The 16,419-nt window shown below is 37.1% G+C and overlaps 1 protein-coding gene across 1 annotated transcript in view; it reads right to left on the bottom strand.

Annotated features, from left to right (window-relative positions):
* Positions 1–1,723: 1,723 nt before the first annotated feature.
* The window catches only part of LOC131143772 (nuclear cap-binding protein subunit 1), a 110,850-nt gene continuing 96,154 nt past the window's right edge, over positions 1,724–16,419 (bottom strand). The window contains exons 15-19 of the mRNA XM_058092085.1: positions 7,252–7,752; positions 6,310–6,609; positions 5,373–5,551; positions 5,186–5,297; positions 1,724–2,612 (exon numbers count right to left, since the gene is read on the bottom strand). Of these exons, the coding sequence (XP_057948068.1) occupies positions 2,493–2,612; positions 5,186–5,297; positions 5,373–5,551; positions 6,310–6,609; positions 7,252–7,752 (1,212 nt within the window). The 3' untranslated portion in view covers positions 1,724–2,492. The remainder of the gene's footprint in view (positions 2,613–5,185; positions 5,298–5,372; positions 5,552–6,309; positions 6,610–7,251; positions 7,753–16,419) is intronic.

The following is a 16,419-nucleotide window of genomic DNA, read 5'->3' as shown; positions in this document are numbered from 1 at the left end:
AGTTATGTTTAAATGAAAAAAATTGATTAGAAATAAATAAATAAATCCTATGATAATAATTCAATAATTACTTGTGATTTAACAAATATGATACTCAAATCATGTATGATATACTCCAATGAACTCTTTGACTTGGATAATAATTTTTCAATGTCTCATATGATGCATCTAATAATTTTTCTTACAAGTGCATGTTATAGTGCTTCTTATGATGCTCTTTATGAGTGCATCTCATGACACTATTCAAATAGTATCCTTTTAGATTTTCATTGTCTAAAATAGTTGCGTTGTTCCTCTTGGGATTTGACAACCTTCTAAGTGATGCTCAATCTAGTGATTGTGAATATTGGCACATTTCCAATTTGTCGATATTGGACCGTGATCCATGTCTTTATCGAGTGTTTTAATTTGTAATCTAACTTCAAGGTGGATTTTAAGACATAACTCGAAACATAGGCACGGATGAGAGTCAAGAAAAATGAAAATTTTGGCTCAAAATTCCCTTCCCAAAGATGACACTTTTGCCTGTCAATGTCATGGGTTGACTGAACTTGTTATAGAGAACAAACTGCCTACATATATTTCCAAGATCAGGTCATGTTATGGATTAGACATGGCTCATGTTGCCAACACATTGAGGTGTGAAATTGCATGACAATCAAGTCAAGACTTTCCCGTTGAACAAATATACAAGAGGTATTGGTTAGAGAGAGAAAGGATCTTCAAGGCTTAAAAAAAAATTGGGCTTTGTAAGGAAAATTTTTGCTAGGGATCACCTCCTATTTGAGATATAACCCTAATTTTTCATTTTCTTTTCTTTGCCTTTAATTTATTTATTTATTGCTTTTTAAACTAAAGTCACTTTCTTTTCATACCATTTCTTCAAGACTGCCTCAATGTGGGGACAATGCCTACCATGTTATTCAAAGAATGATCATTTTGGAGGCACAAAAGGATTCACAAGAGACTCTTTGCCTGATTTTTCGTTTATTATTTTTATTGTTGTAGTAGTAGTAGTAGTAGAAATAAGACTTGCCATCCTCAATCTCCTTCTTGACTTTCTCAAAACATCAACATAGCAATATCCCTTGGCCTTCTTTAGCAACATTGCTAGGCTCCTAGATAGCTTTCTGGAATGCACGAAACTGATCTTGGAGGAGGTAAGGCTGTACACGAATGTGGCCCTCGTATTCTAACTTCAACACCTCTAGCACCTTGAGATTGAAGCACTCCGGTATTCCTTCAGAAACTTTTGGTGAATCTTAATCAACCTTAGAATGATTTCTTTTGAAATGTTCAACAAATTATGCGCTGAATTCTTTTGAAGGTCGAGGTAGACCCAAATATCAAGCTCAAGTACTATACGTAAAGCCCTCCATTTTTGGGAAAATACTTTTTATAGACACTTGTATCCATCAGCATTTAATCTACAGTTAATAATACCTATTTCAAAAAGCATATTAAAATTTTTTTTTTCCCCTGAAAATATACTCAGCCAGTACCGTTGCTCGTCTAATCCAAATCTATATCCTTTATTTGAAAGTGAATCCGATGAATTGACTGCAAAAAGACTCGAGCAATCAATCGAATAGCAAGCAGCCTTCTAAAGTTCTACATTTAAACATAGATAAATATATTTAATCTTGTATTTTAATAACTTTCAAATAATCCACATATTTTTAATAAAACTAATAACATACTATCAAAATTTAAACAGTTCAAATTTAAAATTAAAGACAGCCAGTTATTTTTTTTTGACATTTCAAACTTATCAATCCTGCACTTCTCCCAATCAGTCCCTCTTAATACATGAGAAAAAGAAACAAAATTAAATGCCTTGAACATAAAACAATCCATCCAATGGTCCAGCACCCTCTTCCAGCATTGACGTCAAAGCTACCATGCAAGGCAAAGTGCGACCTGGTCAAATCTGTCTCGCTTTCTGCTTCTTTTGAGTTCTAACCAAATCAAATCAAACTCATATAAAAAATTTAAAACACAGATCACACTGCTGTCTCAAAACTAATAAATAAAATAAATTCAATTTCATTTAGCTTGGCTAACAGTTAAAGCTAAATACTAAATCACGACCAATTCCTGGCACAATGAGCATCAAATTGCGGACTGCATTAGGGCTGTCCTTCCAGAACCACAATGGGCCAATTTGATTCAACAATCATAAAAGCAGCCTAACGAGTTGCAATATAATGCTTGATAATAGCATCCCCCTGGAGAAAAAGAAGCGGATTTTCAGCACCCCCTGTAGCCTCCAGACAGTCACTTGGTTTTTCATCTGTCAAATTGCACTTTTCCTCTCAAATAAAAATGTATAGAAGTCGCTTTGACAACAAGCTCTGCCGCAATTCAAAAAAAAAACAAAAATTTTTTTTTTTTCCCCTATTTTACATTGATGCAATAACAAAGCTCGAAAGAAAACGATATAAAATAAATAAAATAACTAAAAATAAAGACATTTTATGTTCCAAGAAAATTTAACAGACTACACCATCACTGATTGGTCGGCGCAGACCAGAATAAACTGCTTTTCGGAAAAGAGGATGCACATCTTCTGTCAAAACCTCCCCATCTAACCTCTCAATGTGAGGCCATATCTGTTCACCACATATCAATGCAAAAATGTCAAAGGACATAGTAGACATGACTTGAAATAACTGCTGTAGGCAACATTTGTTTGATAAACAGGTAACATTGTTGTTCAAGTTATATTACAAAGCAATAGCATATAATGAAATGGATGAGTGTGGATTAAGGTTCCAAGACATTACCTCAGGAATACAAGAAACAAGACAAGTTGCTTTATTTAGTACGACACTAAAAAAAATCAAGCCCCATGTGTGTCTAGGTGTGAGGTTCTAGGATTTATTCAATAAAAAAAAAATATTCAAAGGCTTAACCACACGGAATAAGCACATCAGAAAGAAAGCCTTGCAGGGGATAAAAACAATCCTCTTACAAAAGGTATCGACTCAGCTGCATCTGGTTGCTTTTTGGCAGTGTTTTAAAAGGCTCAATTGAGGCTTGCCTCAAGGCAAGGCATGCCTAAAATGCCTTGAGGCTCAATCTAAAATACCAAATTCCAAAAAGGCTAATGCATTACTTGTTAGGGCTTATGCATTTTCACAAAAGGCAGGCATTTTGCGCCTTTTTAGTTGAGGCTTACGCATTGCACACCTTTTGCACCTTTTTAGTTGAGGCTTACGCATTGAACGCCTTTTGCACCTTTTTAGTTGAGGCTTACGCATTGCACGCCTTTTGCACCTTTTTAGTTGAAGCTTACGCATTTTGGGTGTGATTCTCAAGTTAGATGTGGTCAGAAAATTTTAACTACATGTTTATATAGAAGCAATGCCATAATATGAGTTGAATTTCTAAATAATTGAGAGTTGTATCTTAGGTCATGAAAATAATTTGAACTTCATAACAGTATAGCTATCTCGTCATATGATTTAAGTCATGTACTCAAGTTAGCAATTTTTGAATGGCCAACAAGTAGTTTGCAAAGTATATCTAATTTTTCTTTTTCACATTATATTTGTGGTTTTCTTAAATTTTTCTTTATTTTTACAATACATATTTTTATTTACATATTTTTATCTTAAAAACGAATTCTCAAAAGGCTTACGCTCCAATGCCTTAAGGCTTATGCCTCTCCTCTTAAGGGTTAAAATGCCTCGCTTTACACCTCCGCCTTTTATAACATCGCCCTTTTGGTATCTACATTAGCTGAACCAACATTATGATGGCTGTAGTTTCATTCTTCATTAGCACAATAATAACACATCAGTTACTGGAAGATGGAGTTTGGCCCCAGGAAAAACCACATTAAATTAGATGCACTCATATCAACAAGACTTTATTTCAAACTATATGGAGTTGGCAATTTGGATCTATTTTCATCACCACTCTGCTCACAGGTGAACTATGCCGACATGCAAGTGGGTGACCTTATGAGCAACCTGTTAGTTATTTGAAACATCCAAGAATGAGTCTACACCCTAACCCCCCATCTGATTTGTGAAATTGAAGCAGGAAAGGAATCGAGGGAGGAATGGAATCAAGGCAAGAGTGGAATTGCTTTTGGAATGCAATTACCGTGTTAGGTTAGCAACATTGAATGACTATAGGAATCCCAATTTCGAATTCTTTCCAACATTTGGTATCCTTCAATGACTTCTATAATGAAATGAAAAATAAGCCATTTTTTACAAATACCCCTAATTCATAAATATTTGATTTTGTAATTATTATTGTCCTTGTTGTTATTATTATTTTTATAATAATAAATTCTATAATTGTTATAATTATTATTATTTACTATTATTTTTATAAAAATTATTATCCTTAAAATCATAATCATTATTTTTCCTTTTTTTAAATTATTATTGTTCTTGTTGCTATTATTTTATAATAATAAAAATTACTATTATTGTAATTACTATTCGTTGTTATTATTATTTTTATAATAATTAGTCAATAAATATTTATTATGTTGGCATTTTTTATTATTAATATTGTTCTTGTTCTAATTATTGTTTTTGCAATTATTACTACTCATTATTTTTATTTAATAGTAATAATAATTAGTATTATTATTATTTGTTGTTATTTTTATAATATATTTATTACAAAATGAATTTGATTCCATGGAATGAAGATGAATTCAAACTCATTTAGACTGGAATCATGATTCTACCAGTTGCCGGAATCGTATTCCGCCCTTGATTTCGCAAACCAATTGCAGGAATATGATTCCATTCTTAAAATTTGATTTGATTCCAGGTCTGATTCTGCAAACCAAACCACACCTGGGGGGTGGTAAGATAACCAAAACCAAAATCAAAACATTCATTGATGCCAGGTTGGTTCCAGTGAAAATATATTGCTAGTTGAATGTTACTGTGCCAATATTCCCAACGAAAAGTGTATACAACATGTGTTGTACTCTGCTGTGCTCGTTGAGATCGTTCAATTGGAGCATTTGCAGCTAAAAGAGGAATAACTCCAGGTTTCAAGCAACAAAGAAACTGAGCAGAACAGAAAATGCATTTAAAAACAAAGTCTGCGTGCATTTTTTTATTATAATGTTTTTGTAGCAGGTGAGGGATCAATGATAAATCACAAAGAAATTTACAAAGATTTGTGAGGTTCCAAGAACAAATTTTACCTCAGAAGCATATTGCCTGGAGAAAGCCTTGACATATCCCAGCATAGACAAACACCATTGCTCCTTTTCACCCAAATTATAGCCACTACTTGGTTTCTCGCCATTCAGCTGGCTGCAAAGTGGGGGGAAAAGGTTACAACTAAAAGACTGCCTAAATTCCAGAGAAAAACAGCAACCAGAAAAAAACCTTCGTTTGATTTTTTCATTCTCATTGTCAACATCCATCACTGACGAACTTTCAAGGTCAACAGCCAGTACATTTGTCTGAGTAGATCGTAGGCTCCACGCTGTTTGATCTCCAGATGCATCTGGCAAGCGTTCAATCAGCACTTTTGAGAAATTTCTGTACAGAGAGATGAACAATGCCTGCACATGCCATTCATAATTTAGGTACAGAAACAAAATAAGGGCATGATACCAACAGTGCGTTTAATACATGATGCTTCCCCCCAGTTCCCCACCCACCCACCTACCCCGCAATCAAAATCCTCATGCCTATGGGTGCCTTAATGCTGTTGCTGCCAGAAACACCTTTCCCTTTTCAAGTAATTGTTGTTGATTAATATTGGTAATGATAATATACAGAACCATCCTAAATGGAAAAATAACCAATATTTTGGGCTGTGGCAATCCTTCCTTATCTGACAGCACTTTGTGCTACAATCAACAACACAAATAACAATGTTGCTGATCCAGGCACAGGTCACTGTCCCAGCTGGATGAATGGATCAAGATGGAGTTCACAAAAGATGGGAGTGTGGTCTTGAAAGTTGACATATATTCATTGCATTCACTTTGTTGCAGCAGACACGATAACAGAATCAAGCATCTGCCATATTTATATACAACACCCAAGGTACCAAAAATTATGCCAAATAGGGCAAAATTTAAAGACTTCATTCAATTACTGAATCCACGTTTTTCACTCGGTGACTCCTGCATTTTACTGAAATCATTCCAACTAATTTTAACAGTGTACCTCTCTCTCTCAAACCCCTACACCCACATACACACATGGAACATTTAGATTTAATGACAATTTTAACAAAAAAGACAAAACAACATAATGATTCAGTGATACATTTGAAAGGATGGGGAGAGGGGGCAAAATTAATACAGAATACCTCATTTTCCTCGAGAGCTCGAGCAAGTAAAGCCCCTTTAGCCTCTAAAGACTCACGTGCAGACACTTCCTCCTCTTTTGCCTTTTCAGCATGCGATTTCAATCGTTTCAACCTCACAGGGTTTTCACCAAGAACAGGTTCACCATCCACAAGCATTAATTTTGACTCAGCAGCATCCAACTCTGATTTAGCCATTGCTGAAGCTTCTTCAGCTGACACAACACCCTTCTGGAGGGACGCAATCTCTTTCCTCAGATCACAAATACGATTGTATGTCTTGCTAATTGCATTTCTAAGGATCTGTCAAAGCAAAAAGCAACAAGAGCAATCCAAAAATGAGTCAAAAAATAATGAGAACTCGAGGAAAATAACATTGACGGACAGAACAAATCTAAGAAATCTTTGGCAATTAAAAAATTTTAAGGATGGCTTTCTTTTCTATTGCATTTCTGGCTGTCATTTCAAGCATAATGAAATTGTGCAAATAGGCCATGGCAAAGCACCTACGTAAACAAATAAATGGTGATGATCAATTTTTAAAGACATCAAATGAAAAAAATGAAATTACTATATTGAACCTTCCCAGACATTATAAGTAGTGAGAAACAAAAAGTGCACATATCAAATATAATTTTTCTGTAGTCATGCTCTACTGAACTGTGTGGAAGAATATTTCATGTGACAATGACATTAACATTTTTCCAAAGAGAAACACAGTAGCAATTGTTTTGTCATCCAATTTTCTTGGGAGTCTCTTCTTTTTTCATCTTCAAATGTGAGGATTTGGCACATAAGACAATAAAAAAGCACATCTGCAGCCTGACACTATGATCATGACTTGCACAAAGACACCAACTATATATTTAAAAAAAAGGAAATAAGGGCTTGCATCACCAAGGTAAAAAATTAACAGTTCAGTAGTTTGGTAACTGAAGTGGGTACCTCCCATGGACGATCTGATGTATGAAATTGCTCAACATTTTCTGGAGAGAACACCCATCTCACAATAGCCAAATTAGATATAAGCCGGTAACCCATCATTCGATCAATTGTTATAGATGTCATCTGTGCACTGTTCTTCCAGTAAGAACTTACTTCAGAAATGAGCATGACTTGCTTATCCTGATCAGAACATATCTTTGCAATGACTTGGCCATATCTCTCCAAGACAGTGATCAAATGAGTAAAGCTTTTTGACCCAATGTCGAGAAGTGTCTGAACAACCACTTGAACTGTAATGTCTAAACCATGAAGGGGAAATAAACTTTCTTCTATCCATAAAATAATTTCACGGGCACTTTTTCTTCCTCTCACCATGCCATTGAGTTCCACAGAAAGCACATGTTGTTCAGTTTGTACTTTACCATCTTCTATACTATATTTAAAATTTGGCCCACCCTTTGGGGGAAGCAACTCTTCTAAACCAGGTGCATTCTCGATGCTCTGCAGGGTCAATAATATAAAATGAAGATGTAGATACAAGTGATCATAATCCCAACAGTTGGAAAACAAGCTACTTTTAAAAGAAGGAAACATTAATTTTGCTTTTTTCGTGAACTTTGCTCTACTTCCATATCAAGATGCATGCGTGCGCACACATGTGCAAGTGCAACTGAGGAGAGAACGGAGAATAGCATCATCAAATCCTTGCAGTTTTAATTCTCTAGCCTACCAGTTTCTGTTACAAGAGTAAAGTCACCTGTATGTCCACTTGATTGGTTTGCAAAAGTTTATAGCACGCTGTCTGGGCTGGTGCAAATGGAGAAAGGAATGACAATTGAAAGGATGGGATATAGTGGCAATATCAGTGCTGAATGGGAGAGTTGGTGACGTAAAAGTGGCAGCGACAGGTAAGTAATGTTTGTATAGGTGATATTGGTATCAGTGGTTTTTTCTGATGGAGATATCAATGAATTTGCAATATCATAAATAGCGATACAATGATAACCATGGAAACAGTAATGTTGAAGCAGCATTTGTGATGGGCCTGATTGCATTTTTGTTCATGGTAGATGATGTGTGTTATAGCAATATTTTTTAAGCAAAAACATTCTTCCTATTACCTTGTAAGATTACATTATCTGTGGGAAAACTCATGTATAATTAGTTAGCTATTTTAGGATATTCTTTTAAAAACAGATTGTATCCTTAGAATTAGGCCTATACAGCTAAGTTTCCTATTATGTTAGGGTGTCCCATAAATCATGGGATTTCTTATTCTATTAGGGTGTCCCATAAATCAAGGGATTTGATTTATTAATTTAATTTTTAGGAATGCTAGGATTGTTGTATATATTCACATGTAATGTTTAGATGAATACATAACTTTTTTCAATTTTCGACATGGTATCAGAGCCAAATTAGGCTCTTTAGGGTTTCCATTTTTTTTTTTTTTTCAGCCTTCATCGCTGATATTTCCAGCCTTCATTGCTGGTTTCTTCCCGTCTTTGCAGACCTCTGTTCTACTCTATTTTTTGAGCTCGTGCACCTCTGTTTATGCCAAACAGGGCTTGTTTTGTCAAAGCCTTAAAAACTTCTGTTTGCCTTCATTGCCAATTTTTCTCTTCTGTGGGTTTCACTTTTGCCCAGTCATCATCACCGTTTCTGCTTCCGGCTGACATCATCATTGATTAACTGATTGTTCAAGCCTTCAAGATGTCAAAAATCATGGAGATTACTACTACAGCCCAATCAGAAGAGGTAATCTAACCCCAATAAGCAGGAGAATTGCAGAATACTCATGCCTCCTACAGGTTAGATGGAAGAACTACCTTAAGTGGTCTTGACTCATTCCCACAGTGTTGAAAGGGGAGGGAAAGACTAGGCATCTCACGGGTACAAGTCCTAAACCAGGGGATCCTAAGCTTGAAGCATGGGATGAAGAAGACTCTTTGATCATGGCATGGTTGTGGAATTCCATGATTCCGTAAATAAGTGACACATGCATGTTTTTGGCTACTGCAAAGGACATCTGGGATGCGATTCAGCAAACCTATTCCAAAGCTAATGATGCGGCACAAGTGTATGAGGTCAAGGTAAAAACTATGGCTGCAAAACAGGGGAATAAAACAGTCATTGAATATGCAAATCAACTGAAATCCTTGTGGCAGGAATTGGATCACTACTGGGTGATAAAACAACATGCTCTGATGATGCAGCGGTTCTAAAGGCCTTTATTGAACAAGTTAGGGTGTATGATTTTCTGGTTGGACATAATCCAGAATTTGATCAAGTGAGGATACAGATTCTTGGGAAGCCGAAGGTTCCAAGCTTTAACGAAGTAGTGGCTATAATCCGAAGTGAAGAAAGTAGAAGAGGGTTGATGCTTGAACCACAAATCACTGATAGTTCGGCTATGGTGGCTAGTGGTAACAATAAATCAACCACAAACATGGAGAGAGGAGCAACACTTGAAGGAGAAAAAGGAGGCCAACTGAAAACCCAAAATCGTGACAGATTATGGTGCACTTACTGCAAGAAGTCTCGTCACACCTGTGAAAAATGCTGGAAACTTCATGGAAAGCCTCCAAGCTGAGAATGGGGCCAAAAAGGAGGACAACCACAGAACAATGGACAAGTCCACATTGCTACAGGACCACAAGGTGAATTGACATCGCAGGAACTGAGTAGTTTCAACCAAGAAGAGATTGAGAGGCTGAGATCACTTATCAACAGTCTTGGAAAACCTGAAGGATCTCCAGGTACTTATTCTTTGGCATATTCAGGTGAGCTTCCATCTTCTATTGGATTAAATGTCTTAGATAAAACCTTTACCAACTCCTGGGTCATGGACTCAAGAGCAACCGATCATATGACCCATTTATCCAATATTTTTTCAACCTATACTCCATGCCCAAGCAGTAGGAAAATAGCCACAGCAGATGGATCCTTGACCACTGTAGCTAATTTTGGGGATGTGAAAATAAGACCATCAGTAACTTTGAAAAATGTCCTTTATGTTCCTATATTGTCCACAAATCTGGTCTCTATACATAAACTCACTCAATATTTATGTTGTAATGTGATTTTTGACAGTAGTAATTGTATACTTCAGGACAAGGATTCGGGGAAGATGATTGGATGTCCTAGGGAAATGAATAGCCTCTACTATCTTGAACCAAGTTAATTGCACATGACCAAGGACAGATTATCTTCTTCCTTTATGTCAGAGTTTGTCTTATCCAATAAAGAAAAAAATTTTACTTCATCATTCTCGACTTGGACATCCATCGTTTAGGGTTATTAAAGTTATGATTCCTTCCTTGTTTAAGGATTTAGATGTTGAAAACTTTTAGTGCGAGGTATGTGAACTTGCTAAACACAAGCATGTACCTTTTCCAATTAGTTACAAAAGAAGCTCAATTCCTTTCTATCTTATTCATAGTGATATTTGGGGTCCATCTACTGTTTCTAATGTGTCTAGGGCAAGATGGTTTGTTTCTTTCATTGATGATTGCACTCATGTTACCTAGATTTTCCTACTTAAACATAAATCTGATGTTAGTTTTGTGTTCCCAAATTTCTATTCCATGATCAAAAACCAATTTGGGATCAATATCAAAAGGTTTAAGTCAGATAATGCCAGGGACTATTTCAATCAAATTCTTACCCCATATTTTCAGATAGAAGGAATAGTACATGAGTCATCTTGTGTCAATACCCCACAGCAAAACGGGGTAGAAGAGAGGAAAAATGAGAACTGCTTGAAAAAACCAGAGCTTTGTTGTTTCAAAAAAGTGTGTCTAAGGTTTTTTGGGGGGAATCAGTTCTGACAGCCACTCATGTGATAAATCGTTTGCCTTCAAGAGTCTTGGGTTTCAAGAGTCCTATGGACATACTTTCCACATTCTACCCACACCTAACCACTACAAACAACCTTGTTCCTAGGATTTTTGGGTGTGTGTCATTTGTCCATGTTCATAGTCACAATAGGGGGAAATTAGATCCGAGGGCTCTAAAATGTGTCTTTGTGGGCTATTCTTCGACTCAAAAAGGATATAAGTGTTACCACCCTCCATCAAAGAAATTCTATGTCTCGGTGGATGTTACATTCAATGAACAAGGGTCTTATTTCACTAATCCTTATCTTTAGGGGGAGAATTCAACTAGGGAAGATAAGGAAGATTTTTTGCTTGATTCGCCATCAATTCCTATGTCTAAAACCTCGAACCCTATACATGTGCCTCCTTGTTCATCTTGTTCCAACCATGTACCAGAGAGTTCTTCTGAACCTGTGCCTGAAACACCAAATGAACCCAAAGAAAAGACCAATTCTGCTCCTAGAAATACCATATTTGGCAAGGTGTTCACAAGAAGGAAGATGGCTGTTCCTGAACCAATGCAAGTCCAAGAGTCCAACTCAGATCGTTTGAATGAGGTAACAATTGTTAACCATTCATTACAAGATGAAACTAAATCTCATGTTGATAATGATGATCAGGACCTTCCAATTGCCATTAGGAAAGGAACTCAAATATGCACAATGCAACCATTGTACCCTCTTGCACATTTTTTGTTGTTTAAGAAATTTTCACCATCCCATAGAGTCTTTCTTGTAAGCCTAAATACCATCACCATTCCTACCACATTATCTGAGGCTTTGTCCAATGGAAAATGGAGACAAGCTATGAATGTGGAGGTGGAGGCGTTGGAAAAGAACAAGACTTGGGAGTTGGTGAAATTACCGGCAAGAAAGAAACCGGTGGGCTGTAAGTGGGTATATACAGTGAAGTATAGGGCAGATGGGTCGATTGAGAGATAGAAAGCACGGTTGGTAGCCAAGGGGTATACTCAAACCTATGGGATTGATTATTTAGAGATCTTTGCTCTTGTTGCAAAGATGAACACGGTTAGAGTATTATTATCACTAGCAGCTAATTATGGTTGGGAGTTGCAACAATTTTATGTCAAGAATGCTTTCTTACATGAGGAACTAGAGGAAGAGATTTATATGCAGGTTTCACCGGGATATGGGAAGAATTTGGGTTCTACCACTGTGTAAATTGAAAAAGGCACTGTATGGCCTTAAGCAATCACCACGAGCATGGTTTGGGAGATTTGCAAGAGTTATGTTGGCCATGGGATACAAACAAAGTCAAGGGGATCACACATTGTTCATTAAACACTCTTGTTCAAGGGGAGTTACAGTCCTTCTAGTGTATGTTGATGACATAATAGTGACAGGAGATGATGCTAGGGAGAAATAGGTCTTGAGTCAATATTTGGCTAAAGAGTTTCAAATTAAAGCGTTAGGGAGATTGAAGTATTTTCTCGGGAATTTTTATCTCTCATTAGAAGTATGCCACAGATCTTCTCAAGGAAACTGGCACGACAGCATGCAAACCAACAAGTACTCCCATGGATTCTAATCTTAAACTTGGAAAAGCTGAGGAGGATGTCGCAGTAGATAGAGAAATGTATCAACGCTTGGTAGGAAGACTCATTTATTTGTCTCACACATGACCAGATATAGCATATGCAGTGAGTGTGATTAGTCAGTTTATGCATAGCCCGAAGGAAGTTCATTTACAAGCAACCCATATAGTACTACAGTATCTCAAGGGAACACTAGGGAAAGGTATCATGTTTAGAAGAAATGGAGGATTGGTACTTGAGGCATACACTGATGCTGATTATGCTGGATCAATTGTTGATAGAAAATCAACCTTAGGATATTACACCTTTCTTGATGGGAATATTGTGACATGGAGAAGTAAAAAACAAAGTGTTGTAGCTCGGTCGTGTGCAGAGGCTGAATTTCGGGCAATGGCTCAAGGTGTGCGTGAACTACCTTGGCTGAAGATCATCCTTAAAGATTTGAAGATTAAGTGAGATGACCCAATGAGACTTTATTGTGACAACAAATCTACAATCAACATAGCTCATAACCCAATACAACATGACCAAACGAAGCACATTGAAGTTGACAAACACTTTATCAAAGAAAAGTTGGAGAGTGGATTGATTTGTACACCTTACGTGTCTAGACATGGTCAAGTTGTTGATGTCCTTACCAAAGGGTTGAGTAGCTCTATTTTCCAAACTATTTTTTCCAAGCTGGGAATGGAGAATACCTATTCACCAGCTTGAGGGGGAGTGCGGGAAAACCGTGTATAATTAGTTAGCTATTTTAGGATATTCTTTTAATAACAGATTGTATTCTTAGAATTAGGCCTATACAGCTAAGTTTCCTATTCTGTTAGGGTGTCCCATAAATCATGGGATTTCCTATTCTATTAGAGTGTCCCATAAATCATGGGATTTGATTTATTAATTTACTTTTTAGGAATGCTAGGATTGTTCTATATATTCACATGTAATGTTCAGATCAATACATAACTCTTTTCAATTTTCGACATTATCAAATGTGGTGGCTCTGTGTCATTTTTTCCTCTTTTCCTTCTATTTCTATGCTTCCTAAAAGTCCACTACCAAACATGGTTCCCAACTTCCTGTGTCCCCCTGCCCCAAATCTAAACAAGACTATTTTGGAGAGGTATGACAACGCAGCACGGTTAGGGACAGAAGGGAAACATATGTTTGTGCTGGATTGAGCTAGACAAAATTAGGATTTTAATGGTTCATAATTGTGGAAGAAAGATGAGATCGGGTCAAGGTGAAGTAGGACATCATTTGACGGGTAACTAAAAGAAAAATAGTGGCTAGCCGCAAGAAAACAGGTAACAGGAATCTTTTGGCAGCTAGAAGATTAGGGTATTGCCATTCAAGCAACTGGACTTTTTTACGGTAAAAAGCAGGAAAATATTCAAAAGTTTGAGGGATTTATTAGGTATGAGGGCAGAATCATGTTTAGGGTGGCAAGAACTGTGCTGCGGACAGATGCATAAACAGTACCCAAGAGGCAAGGGAGAAGAAGAAAGAGAGAGAACAGAAATAATTCCAGGCATACATGCCTTCAATAAGTGAAATAACTCACAACTTCATTAATCAGAACCTACTAAAAAATGATGATTTGAAGGGAGGGAAAGAGAGAGAAAAGGTAAGGGCAGAACAAGGAGAAAGAAGAGGAAACTGAAGAAAAAGAAGAATAGGCTCAATGGTTTATTTGGTCCTAAATCCAAACGTGCTTAGTTAGTTGTTTGATTATGTGTATTTAGTCTGCTTGTATTAGGATTATGCATTTTGGTGGCTTGTTTGTTATTATAAGGGTATGCTTGTAATTTCATCTAGTTTTCAGGGGTAAACGTGTAATTTCATATATAAGAGACTTTCTTATAAATAGTATCTAACTTTGAAAGCCATGTAAAAGTTGGTTGATGAATTTGAATTTGAAGTGAACATGAAACTTCCCCCTTGTATGATGTATCTCCTCTCTCCTCTCTTCCCCTTCCTCTCTTGAATTTCTTCTAATTTCTCCCCATGGCTGCAGATCCTTCATGCTGCCCTGCATTAGGACTGTATGAGACAGAGAGAGAGAGAGAGAGAGAGAAGAGAAACCAGTTCTGGAATTCATAACGATAACTGTTTCATGCATACAACTGCCAAAGTATGTGAAGTTGAAGTTTAAACCCTACTGCTATCATTATTCTCTGGTACAATTCCTTCAAAGATAATACTAGGAAAAAAAAAAATTAGTACTGTCAATACTGCAATCAAAGCCCCCCTTCCCACTTTTAACAGACACAACATATTTATAGAGAAAGATTTTACTGGAGCTTTTGCAATCGTTTCATTTGAGCAGCCAAACCCCATTGGAAACATCCCCTGAAACCTATTGCTGATCATCCCTCTGAACTCTGCTGAACCCCATAAAAAAACATCCCCTGAACTCCATTGCCAATCATCCCTCTGAGATCCATGGCCAAAAATCCCTGTCCTCCCTTGAACCTGTCATCACTTATATCCCAATTCTCATTCACAAATCTCAACCCATAGCTGACCCATCTCTCAGCATTGTCTTTTTTTCATCTAATGGAATTTTCAGGTGGCATGTAATTGAATCAGAGAAGAAACCAGCTTTATTTAATCAGAATCATGGCTTTCACGCAGCTAGTCAAAGCAGACAGGAAAACTTCATTTTGAGATAATTTGCTCCCTAAGTGTGCTACGAATTAGAAAGAGCATGGAAGAATATCGGTGTTTCTGTACCCAGGGGATGGGTTCATGACCAATTTCTAGAGTTCTGGTCAGCAAAATCAGAAAATAAGAAACTCTGATTCCTGAATGTATTCATTCTTATGCAATATTTGGAAAATAAATTGAGAAAGTTAATATCCATTGAGAAAATTTTGAACTTAGGAAGATGATTATCATTGAGAATTCCATATGAAGAAGAAGCCTCAGGGTGGTGGTAATTCCTTTGAGTTTTGGATGATATTGTGAAGCGTCACCTCCACGTGAATCGGGCTGCACCGGGGGAGTGGGGTCAGGGGTGAGGGTGTGTTGTTGGTGGGGGGGGGAGGGGATTACAGCTGAAGTGCAAAGACTCTGTTCCAAGGCTACGAGAGGGTCCATTTTCCACTACCATAGCTATAAACCCAAGTATGCCAACATTTTGAAATCGGGAGCTCATTCAGACAGAATGAAGGAGAGAATTTCATTGGAAATTGCTTCTAGAAAAAGAGATTTAGTGCAAGAATCTCAGCCACAATCTCATTTGATTAAAGAACAAGTTGGGCTGAGGGAGAGGAAGATAAATGGGGAGGAAGATTCTGAGCCAGGACACCAGCTTATGGTTACTTCACTTAAGCCTGAAAATCTTATTTCAAGGTCTGCTTATCCAGTCACTGAGCCTTATAATAGAAATCCAGCTTAGGCTGGCAAGACTAGAGTAAAATAACTTAAGCCCAGGCGTCCTTTTGGTATGGGAGATCTGAATCTTGCAACAAACAGTTCAGCCCCACTCAATGAATGAGAAACAGGAAAACAGGGAGGTTTGGCTGAAGGCTGCAAGAGGTTATTTGACATTCAGTCTCAGTCACTAGATGAAGGAATTTCACAAATAGGATGCTGCAATCGAAGTGATATGGAACACCCAATTGAGAATTCAATTGATTCATCACAATTGAAGTGAAGGTCAACATGGGATATCAAGAAGGCACTTTAGGTTCTGATGGTGGCTTTGGGAAAAACAAAAGCTTGCCAAAAGGG

This window comes from Malania oleifera, chromosome 12, assembly GCF_029873635.1.
Source record: "Malania oleifera isolate guangnan ecotype guangnan chromosome 12, ASM2987363v1, whole genome shotgun sequence".
Lineage (NCBI taxonomy): Eukaryota > Viridiplantae > Streptophyta > Magnoliopsida > Santalales > Ximeniaceae > Malania > Malania oleifera.
Note: the sequence above shows the minus strand (reverse complement) of the source record. Positions and strands in the feature narration are given on the sequence as shown.